At 46.7% G+C, this 11,186-nt stretch overlaps 1 protein-coding gene across 1 annotated transcript; it reads left to right on the top strand.

The window, feature by feature from the left end:
• Positions 1 to 3,113: 3,113 nt before the first annotated feature.
• LOC137356381 (histone H1-like) lies at positions 3,114 to 3,638 on the top strand. The gene is made up of 2 exons (XM_068022267.1): positions 3,114 to 3,252; positions 3,391 to 3,638. The coding sequence occupies exons 1-2, from the start codon at positions 3,114 to 3,116 to the stop codon at positions 3,636 to 3,638; spliced, it is 387 nt and encodes a 128-aa protein (XP_067878368.1).
• The last annotated feature ends 7,548 nt before the right edge of the window (positions 3,639 to 11,186 follow it).

The following is an 11,186-nucleotide window of genomic DNA, read 5'->3' as shown; positions in this document are numbered from 1 at the left end:
GAGGCTGCGGTGCTAACCACTGCGCCACTGTGCTTCTCTATCTCTCCCTCCTGCTATCTATCCATTAGCTATGAGGAGAGGTTGGAAAAACTCGGATTGTTTTCACTGGAACGACGGAGGTGGACGGGCGACATGATAGAGGTTTACAAAGTTATGAGCGGCATGGACAGAATGGATAGTCAGAAGCTTTTTGCCAGGGTGGAAGAGTCAGTTACTGGGGGACATAGGTTTAAGGTGCGAGGGGCCAAGTTTGGAGGGGATGTGCGAGGCAATTTTTTTACACAGAGGCTGGTGAGTGCCTGGAACTTGCTGACAGCGGAGGTGGTGGAAGCAGATACGATAGCGACGTTTAAGAGACATCTTGACAAATACATGAATAGGAAGGGAATAGAGGGATATGGGCCCCGGAAGTGCAGAAGGTGTTAGTTTAGGCAGGCATCAAGATCGGCGCAGGCTTGGAGGGCCGAATGGCCCGTTCCTGTGCTGTACTGTTCTTTGTTCTTTGAAATGTAGCAAGACCTGGACAATATCCAGGCTTGTGCTGATAAGTGGCAAGTAACATTCGTGCCACATAAGTGCCAGGCAACTACCACCTTCAACAAGAGAGAATCTAACCATCTCCCATTAACATTCAATGGCAATTAGCATCGCTGAATCCCCCACTATCAATATCCTAGGGTCCACCATTGACCAGAAACTGAACTGGGTGATGGAATACTCTTCACTTGCCTGGATGTGTGCAGTTCCAACAACACTCAAGAAGCTCGACACCATCCAGGACAAAGCAGCCCACTTGATTGCCACCCCATGCACAAACATTCACTCCCGCCACCACCGGCACACAGCAGAGCAGTGTGTAACATCTACAAGATGCACTGCAGCAACGAACCAAGGCTCTTTAGACAGCACTTTCCAAACCCGCGACCTCTACCAACTAGAATCTCAAGGGCAGCTGATGCATGGGAACACCACCACCTGCAAGTTCCGCTCCAAGTCACACATCATTCTGACTTAGAATTATATTGCTGTTCATTCACTGTCACTGTGTCAAAATCCTGGAACTCCCTTCCTAACAGCACTGTGGCTGTACCTACCTCACATGGAGTGCAGCAGTTCAAGAAGCCATTTCACCACAACCTCCTCAAGGGCAGTGAGGGATGGGCAATAAATGCTGGCCGAGACAGCAACACCCACATCATATGAATGAATTTGAAAAAAAGTGTGGCGGTGTTCTGGAACTCACTGCCTGAAAGGGTAGTTGAGGCATAAACCTTCAACTCATACAAAAGAGGTCTGGATATCCATCTCAAGTGCCGTAATCTGCGGGTTACGGACCAAATGCTGGCAGCTGGGATTAGAATAGGTGGAATTCTTTTCGGCTGGCACAGACATGATGGGCCAAGTGGCTTCTTTCTGTGCCATAAAATTTCGATGCTTCTGTGATTCTAAGTGAATACATATCTCTCTATCTCACCATCCTCCAAGCCTCTCCCCCAATCCAGATTTCTCTCTCTCTCTGCCTTTTTCTCGCTATTGATGCTGTCTCTCTCCCTCTGCCTTTGGTGCTGTATCTATGTTGGAGATACAGTTACTAAGTGTTTTATGTATGCATTCTATTGTAGAACTGATAGTCTCTCTCTCTGAATATTCAGGTGAAGGTGAAATACTGTTATTCAGTGTGAAAGGGACACACAGTTGGAAATTGTAAGACTGAAACAGTCTGTCTCCCTCCCTCTCTCACCCCTCACTCTCTTTCACTCTCCTTTTCTCTGTCGCTCTGTTGTTGTATATGAAAGAGGAATGAAGTTACTGAGCGTGTTATGGACACGCTGAAGAGACGTACGGTATTGGAACAGTGAACACGCCACCGGTGCCGCAGGTGAGACGGTCACTGTCACTTCTCCGCTCGGATGTTCGAATCTGAAGGTGTATTTATCTGTCTTCAGTCCTGAAACTAAGCACGGAGAGAACCAGCCTGTCACTGCCTGGAACAAAATAAAAACACTGTGTATGAATGTGGGATTATTGTGCAACTGGACGTCTCTCCTTGAGAATGGGATGTCTAGGACACCGAGAAAAAAATATGGATGGAATGTAGGGACAGACAGGGCATAATTTGTATTTTCACCGTCAGGAAACATGTTTGTGTGTGATCAATATAATAACATCAAAGCCGATATTGGTTTGAACAGATTCAAAGCTGTGATTGGCTCTTGACGCCAAATCTGGGAAACAGACAACATTCGCAGCGCCAGTCTCAGAGTGTTTAACACTTACTGAGTCTAGAAAATGCAAATACCCGCCGCGAATCCGCAGCACAGGCCGAGCGGAGGGGAAATCCTGTCCTGGAAACGCTAAATTTAACGAACAGTTCGGCCTGAGATTGTGTGGATGTGAATATTGTGGAAGAGAGTGTATTAAAGGGACGGGCGCGTTAGTCTAATGCCACTGTGTTTGTGGGTCTGGTCTCATCGCCGGATTTCCGAGTCCCTCTTGTGTAAAATAACAAGATTCTTCAGTCAAAGAAGCACTTTGCTCCCCTTCTAATCCTCAAAGTGGGAATTCAGTGTTGTTTGTTTGTTGATTTCAAGATTTCAGTCGAAAAGTATGGAACATGTCAGCGATCGGCTGAGAGAGAGTCATCAGTGCAGCAATGAAACGGGTTTCAGTCGAAAATGGAGTCTTTACTTCAAGTGAAACCTTTGTGACAGCAAACATTCTGATGTCAGAGACAGGAAGGATCTAGCCTGGGACTCTGGAATACCCGAATTTCAGTGGAATTGGAGAGTTTAGGACCAGAGAGAAACACAGAGAGGCAGCAGGAGCCGGGAGCTGACAGCAGGTTGTCTCCGCCCCGTCCGCTCACTGCCTTTAAGTTGCTCAGTGCCGCCACCACCAGCTTCATTTCTGACCCAGTTCTGACTGACAGAGAGACTTTGTGCAGAGTCCTGGACATGACCGAGACTGCAGCCGCCGAAACGGCTCCTCCAGCCGCCGCCGCTCAAGTCAAGACTCCCAAGAAGAAGAAGGCGGCTCCCCGGAAGGGGTCAGGCGGTCCCAAGTTGGGCGAGCTGATCCTCAAGACTGTGGCGGAATGCAGTGTCCGCAGTGGGATGTCACTGCAGGCAATAAAGAAGGCTCTGCGTGTTAAAGGTGTCGATGTGGAGAAGAGCAAGTTCCCAATCAAGCAAAGTATCAAGCGGCTTGTGGCGAAAGACTTCCTGGTGCAGACGAAGGGCACGGGGGCCTCCGGCACCTTCAAAATCGCGAAACAGGAAAAGAAGGGAAATGTGGTGAAGAAGATTAAGACAGGAGCAGCCAAGAGATCTTTAGTGAAGAAAACAGCTGCCAAGAAACTGATCACAAAGAAAACAGCCAAGAAATCCCCAGGGAAGAAAATAGTCGCCAAGAAAGTGAGCAGCAAGAAGACAGCAGCCAAGAAAGTGAGCACCAAGAAGACGGCAACGCCAAAGAAGGCGGTAAAGAAAGCAACGCTTCCAAAAAAATCTCCAGCGAAGAATGCCAAAAAAGTCAAGAGGGCCACGGGCGGAAAGCCGCCCAAGAAAGTTCAATCATCAAGGGGCGTGAAGAAGCCGAAAGCAGCAAAGGCTCAGAAAGCAGCCCCTGGAAAGAAGTGAAACAGCACGGGAAACTTGTAGACATCTGAACCCAAAGGCTCTTTTCAGAGCCACCCACGTCTCTCAGGAAAGAGCTGATCCCCCGATCAAATGATCCCTGCCCCGCAGTCGTGTGCACATTTCACCTAGAAATGATTTGAAGTAAATCCAGGTTCCCTGGTGACTCTCAACCCAGCCCTTCCTCACTCTCTGCAACAAATCAGGGATGTCCGAGCCTCACTGTACCAGGGTATATGTTCGGTGAAGTCTCAGTTCATGCTCGTTTCAGGGTGACAGCCTGTAACACAGTAACACGGGCGAGATACCCCGCGTCACATCTCAAACTCCAATACATGATTTTCTAAAATTCAGCTGGGGTTAGGTTTCAGTAAACTGCTCAATCCGTCTGGGAGGAGAGGTGTGCCGAAACAGGTTGACTTGTGATCGGAAGCACTGCACTTAGGCGGGTGTATTACGAACTTTTATTTGTTACAGATCTGTATTTAGACCGCCGGTTTTCTGTTATCAGTGACTATCAATGCCGAATCTCCAAGTTTTATGCTGAGCTCTAATGTCGAGAATTGTTTTTTCTTGAATTCGCGGTTCGAGCAAGTGGGAGGCGGAGCGAGAGGATCAAAGACATTTCTCTGCTCTGTCTGTCACTCAGTTTCCTCCAGACACGCCTCTGTCTCTTTCTCAGTCAGGTCGGGGCAGGCTGTATAAAAAGGCAGCAGAAACTACTCGTTTCACATTCAAAATCGGTTTGTCTGAAGAAGCGTCATGACAGGAAGAGGTAAAGGAGGCAAAGGACTGGGCAAAGGCGGAGCAAAGCGGCACCGCAAAGTGCTTCGTGATAACATCCAGGGCATCACCAAGCCAGCAATTCGCCGCCTGGCTCGCCGTGGCGGAGTGAAGCGCATCTCGGGTTTGATCTATGAGGAGACCCGCGGGGTGCTGAAGGTTTTCCTGGAGAATGTGATCAGAGATGCGGTCACCTACACTGAGCACGCCAAGCGCAAGACGGTCACCGCCATGGATGTGGTGTACGCTCTGAAACGTCAGGGCCGCACTCTCTATGGATTCGGCGGCTAAACAAATCGACCTTGTCTACCAAAAACAAAAGGCTCTTATAAGAGCCACCCAAAACCTCATATAGAGATAACGGACCTTGAAACTGCAGCGGGGATGTCTTGGGATGTGAAATTGTTGTAGCTCATCCAATGTTATGTGGACTTTATCAGATCAGTATTGCATTCTCTTATAGTCACTTTACGTGTCGCACATTTTTTCATTGTCTTCTTCTGTTCCATGTTTAATAACCGCGTCATGAATTAAAAGGTTGCATTTGATCATGTCTATTGCCGACCTGAACTGCCGGTAAAGATGCAGAAAAGGATTTACTCCCGTTAGAGTAAGAAATGGCCGGAGCTTTATTCCCGCCAGAGACCGAACAGGGAATGAATCCCAATTCAAACCGTATTGGAAGACACAGAGGGGGATCTAGGGCGGAAAAAAATCACGCTAAAAGCAATGAGATTTTATAATCGGTCCCGCCAAATTAGGTTTTCTTTAATCTTTGCGTCGTTTATAATTTGAAAATGGCGGGCTTTTTGAAATTGATTCAATTTCAGTTGCAGTTCAACCGGATGTTGCCGGGACTGGAAAAAAATGCAGCTATGAGGAAAGATTGAATGGTCCGTGTTTGTTCTCTGTGGCATAGAGAATGCTGAGGAGAGATCTGATTGAATTGGATAACATTTTGAGAGGCCTGGATAGAGTGTAGGTGAAGGGCCAATTTACCTTAATACAGAGGTCACTGACTAGGGGTCAAAGACTTAAAGCGTTTGGTAGAATGATTAGAGGGAAGATGAGGACAAGGTTTTTTTCCCCTCTCATCTGGAGGATGGTGGGGGTCTGGAACTCAATGCCTGAAAGGGTAGTTGAGGGAGAAACCTTCAAATCATTCAAAAGAAGTCTGGATATGCACCTCAAGTGCATATTCTACAGGATTACAGACCAAATGCTGGCAGGTGGGATTAGAATGGGTGGAGAGCTTTCCGGCTGGCACAGACACGACCAACTGCTGGTGAAGATGATGGATTTATTCCCGTTAGAGTGAGCAATGACCGGAGCTTTATTCCCGCCTGAGACCGAACAAGGAATGAACCCCAATTCAAACCGTATTGGAAGAAACGGAGGTGGAATCGAGGGCCGAAAAATGAAGCTCCGAGCAATGAGATTTTATAATTGTTCCCGCCGAATTAGGTTTTATTTAATCTTTGAGTAGTTTGCTAATTTGAAAATGGCGGGCTTTTTCAAATTGATGAAATTTCAGTTGCAGTTCAACCAATCAGGGAGCAGCAATTCCCACGTCTCTTTTCCATCCCAGACATCGTTTCAAATTGGATAATGGACGGGGCTTCATCCAATCACAACATTAGGGCGGTCCTTCGACTGTCTTAAATAGGCAGTCCCTGAGCAGCTTCACCATTAAACGCGACATTGTGTAAGGTCTTGGTAGATAATGGCCAGAACCAAGCAGACAGCGCGCAAATCGACCGGAGGGAAAGCTCCCCGCAAGCAGCTGGCCACTAAAGCGGCCCGCAAGAGCGCTCCAGCCACGGGCGGAGTGAAGAAGCCTCACCGTTACAGACCCGGCACTGTGGCTCTGAGGGAGATCCGCCGCTACCAGAAATCCACCGAGCTGCTCATCCGCAAACTGCCCTTCCAGCGCCTGGTGCGGGAGATCGCACAGGACTTCAAGACAGACCTGCGCTTCCAGAGCTCTGCCGTCATGGCCCTGCAGGAGGCCAGCGAGGCTTACCTGGTGGGGCTCTTTGAGGACACCAACCTGTGCGCCATCCACGCCAAGCGAGTCACCATCATGCCCAAAGACATCCAGCTGGCACGCCGCATCCGCGGGGAGCGAGCCTAAACTGACCCTGCCCTGAACTGAGTTCGGCATCAAATACCACAACGGCTCTTTTAAGAGCCACCAAATCGACAAAAGAAAGAGTTGTGATCTCTTGTTCATTCTGGCACATAAACGTGTCAGAAGGTTTTGACCACTTATTTACTCAAAGCCGGGAGACACAAATACTTTTGTCTGCATCCGACAGCTGGAGATTTAATGACGTGGCAGTTGTCAGATCTGGGGTAGCGATACCAATGTGCACAGCGCATTTTAATAGACCGGCGATCGTTTTGGGACTGAACAAACGTTTGTGGTACATAAAGGGTAGAATGGTAAAAGTGCCTTTACAATAGGGTCTGAGGGAATTAGAATGCATTTCATCTGATGAGCAACTAAATGCCAAAATCCAGTACACTTCATTCCAACACAAAACAATGATAACAGTATAATATTACAGTCTTTCAGACAGTAACCAGCCCTTTCACAGATAAAGTGGGTGGCTCTGAAAAGAGCCTTTGGGTTCGCAGATTCAAGTCAGGCCGCTTCACTTGCCCTTGGTGCTCGGAGCGCTGGTTTTCTTGGGCAGCAGCACGGCCTGGATATTAGGCAGCACCCCGCCCTGAGCGATGGTCACCCCTCCCAACAGCTTGTTCAGCTCCTCGTCGTTGCGGACGGCCAGCTGCAGGTGTCTGGGGATGATGCGGCTCTTCTTGTTGTCCCGGGCCGCGTTGCCGGCCAGCTCGAGGATTTCAGCTGTCAGATACTCGAGCACAGCAGCCAGATAGACCGGGGCTCCGGCACCCACCCGCTCAGCATAATTTCCCTTTCTGAGGTGGCGGTGAACACGGCCGACCGGGAACTGTAATCCAGCCCGGGAGGAGCGAGACTTGGGTTTGGCCCGAGATTTCCCACCGGTCTTCCCTCTTCCAGACATTGCCACAATCTCACAAACACTTTCACGAAGAATGCTGAGATCCGCCCACATTCCTCCTCCTTGTACCTTCTGGAGGAATGGTGTTGGGGACACTGCTGATTGGTCAGTCAGCACTCGGTGTCATTGTACTGTACATGTAACCAATCAGAGAGCTGCTCAATTCACCAATCACAAGAAGACAGTGAGTTGAGAGCGGAAAATAAGAGCGCGAAATGGTCAGCCTCCCAACGATATTTCACATTTGAAAAGCCCGCCAATATATTTGTAAAACAAGGGGCGGCTTCAATATAGAATATCACATTTATAGGTCATATTGTTTTACAGAAAACATTGCAAAAACGTGTTTCATTTTTTTATTCCACATTTTGTCCCAGATTCGCTTTTGTAATCCGCCATGTATTCTGCTTTATTCTTTTTCATGATACAGTCTAACCAGCGGCTGAAAGACTCATTCACAGCATTTTGTAACCGGACACATTTCAGGTCAATCTTCGTAATTATACTGTATCACTGATTCTAGATTGATCCCTTTTCGTGGGAGACAAAAGCGGAGTATAGATTTTCAGTGTCACGGGTTAGAGACTGAGGGTGCCTAAACCAACGGGGTTTCTTAACAATGTACTTATTCATAAAGATAGCCAAACTTCAACACGGCAACCAAGTAACTGAGAACATCTTTAAATCATGCGTTAAATCAGCTTTCATTTTCGAAATATAGCAAAGGGGCCAAAATGAATCTGCATTAACCTGACCGGATTTAAACAGAGAATACAACCGCCATCAAAAATTTGCAGAGTATTCGTATTAACATAAAAAGAAATCGATAATTATGATGTTGTAGCTATTTCAGAGAAATTGTGGGTGGCTCTTAAAAGAGCCTTTTTTGTATATTGTGTTTTTCAGTCCATGGTGGCGATTTACTTGGAGCTGGTGTACTTGGTGACCGCCTTTGTACCTTCCGACACGGCGTGTTTGGCCAGCTCCCCGGGCAGCAGCAGGCGCACGGCGGTCTGGATCTCCCGGGAGCTGATGGTGCTGCGTTTGTTGTAATGGGCCAGGCGGGAAGCTTCCCGCGATTCGCTCGAAAATATCATTCACAAACGAATTCATGATACTCATGGCCTTGGAGGAGATGCCGGTGTCAGGGTGAACCTGCTTCATCACTTTGTACACGTAGATGGAGTAACTTTCTCTCCTGGATCTTCTACGTTTCTTGCTGCCCTTCGTTGGCGCCTTCTTCTGAGTTTTCTTGGCGCCCTTCTTGGAAGGTGCTGCAGTTTTCTTCTCGTCAACCATGATCACGATCAACTTCAGACACAGAATAACCGAAATTTCGCTCGGAGCTTGAATTTTACAGACATCACCAGAACCCTATGCAAATGAAGGATGGGAGATGACCATGTTCATGATTGGCTGGTTTACAATGATGTCACTGCCTGATGTTGAGTGGCGCAGCGGTTCGCACCGCAGCCTCACAGCTCCAGCGACCGGGGTTCAATTCTGGGTGCTGCCTGTGTGGAGTTTGCAAGTTCTCCTTGTGTCTGCGTGGGTTTGCTCCGGGTGCTCCGGTTTCCTCCCACAAGCCAAAGACTTGCTGGTTTATAGGTTAATTGCCCATGATAAAATTGCCCCTAGTATAGGTAGGTGGTCGGGAAATATAGGGACAGGTAGGAATATGGAATTCGTGTAGAGTTAGTATAAATGGGTGGTTGATGGTCGGCACAGACTCGGTGGGCCTGCTTCAGTGCTGCATCTCTAAAACTAAAAGCTAAATCTGTCTGATTGGATATCTAAATTAATCAATCACACTTCATGCCTATCACAGCCACAAACTGACGCAGCAGTCAGATCGTCCAAACCCCTTTGCCCGCCCTTAACCATGACTTTCTGTGTCCCTCTGCCTCTTCAACCATTTCCATTTTGCTGGTACGAACACGTCTATTTTTTCACTCTGTACATATAATTTCTCGACACTTCCATTCCTTATCAGGATGTACCGTCCCTGCTGCACTTCCGTCCATCACCAGGACGGAACCGTCCAGTATAGTTGGGGTCAGACATGGGCAAGTGCAAGCATTGAAGTGCAAGTCTTTAAATCTATGTTGCGTGCCAAATAAGATTGGTCAGCTGCAGCCACAAGTAACCACATGAAAGATTTATATAGTGGCAATTACATAATTCTGGCTGAAACTCGGCGAGGCATGGGAACTTATTATTACTGGCTACAAATATTCAGCAAGACAGGTCTGAAAAAATATGGAGGGTTGTGGAGTGGAAAGAGTTGATCAAATATAATATGATAACACTGGCAGCGATGATGTTTTTGAGCTGTTAACAAAAGAATCTATTTGGTCATATATACGGAATATGGCAGGAGGAAATGCATGGACATTCTGGGTCGTGTCATGTTTGTCTTTCCCTGCAGGACATGTGAGTGTGGGTTTCATTCTGTGCCTGTCAGTATGTGATATTTAACTGTGGCTTTTACTCCGTATTGGGCAATCTATGGTCAAAGATTTTGTGATTTAATTCAGTAATTTCAATCTTCAATAGGTGATTCTGTTTTTTTTTTCTTTCTCTGTAACATTCAGTTTCTAAGTGGGTGATGATGGGTTTTGTTCTGTGAGTGTGGGTTTTGTTATGTATCTGTTAATCTCCGCTTTTGGAGTCTGGGCGTTTCTCTTTATCTGTTAATTTCTGAATTGTGAATTTGGATTTTAATCTGCACCTGTCAGTTTCTGGTATGAAAGGTTGTTTGGTTTTGTCTCTGTACCTGTTAGTAAGTGGCATTTTTGTGTAGCTTTACACAGCACATGTTAATTGATGACACGTCAGCGTTGTTTTCACTCGACATGTCAGTCTCTGGTTTGGAGGCCTCACCTGTGTTCTGTACCCATCAGACGTCTTCATATAAGGATGGGTTTTAACCTGTTCCTTTCAATCTGTTGTATGTAAGTACTGTTTATTATCTGTATCTGTAAGTTTCTGATGAATGAATGTGGACTGTATCACGTCCCTGTCAGTGGTTCATTAAGAGATATTTTACACTGTACCTGCCCGTTCTGATATGTGAGTGTGGGTTGTGATCTACGGCTGGCCGTTTCTGGTATGAGACATGAGCATTGTTTTTACTCTGTGCATGTTAGCCTCAAGTGCAGAAGCTGGGTTTAATAGTCCAGCTCACTCTCTGCTGTATGATTATGGATTTTCATCTGAACAAGTTAATTTCTGGTACGGGCATGTGAATTTTATTCTCTATGCCAATTTATGGTATGTGATTATGTGTTCTTTCTGTTCTGTCAGTTTCTGCTGAACTGTATGGTGGATTTGCTTTCAATCTGCCAAGTTCTGCGATGTGAATGTTGGTATTACTTTGTATTTGTCATCGAGAGATAGAGTCATAGAGTTATACAGCACAGAAACAGGCCCTTAGACACATTGATGGCCGGCACAGGCACAATCAGTGATCTATTCTAATCCCATTTTCCAGCACTTGGCCCATCGCCTTGTATGCTATGGCCTTTCAAATGTATATCTAAATACTTCTTAAATGTTGTGTGGGGTCCTGCCTCTACCACCCCTTTCAGGTAATGTGTTCCAGATTCCAACCACCATCTGGGTAAAAATGAAATTTAAAAAACAAATCCTCAAATCCCCTCTAAACCTCCTGCTTCTTACATTAAATCATGGCTGATCTGTTTCTGATTTGAATTCCACACTC

The sequence above is a fragment of the Heterodontus francisci genome, chromosome 45 (genome assembly GCF_036365525.1).
Source record: "Heterodontus francisci isolate sHetFra1 chromosome 45, sHetFra1.hap1, whole genome shotgun sequence".
Classification (NCBI taxonomy): domain Eukaryota; kingdom Metazoa; phylum Chordata; class Chondrichthyes; order Heterodontiformes; family Heterodontidae; genus Heterodontus; species Heterodontus francisci.
This window is presented reverse-complemented; position numbering and strand designations above follow the sequence as displayed.

Excerpts from the sequence above, each read along its gene's own strand:
- LOC137356381 (XM_068022267.1), top strand. The coding sequence starts at position 3,114 with ATGTCACTGCAGGCAATAAAGAAGGCTCTGCGTGTTAAAGGTGTCGAT. Across the intron at positions 3,253-3,390 it reads GAAGGGCACGGGGGCCTCCG|GGAAGAAAATAGTCGCCAAG; the intron begins GCACCTTCAAAA and ends AGAAATCCCCAG.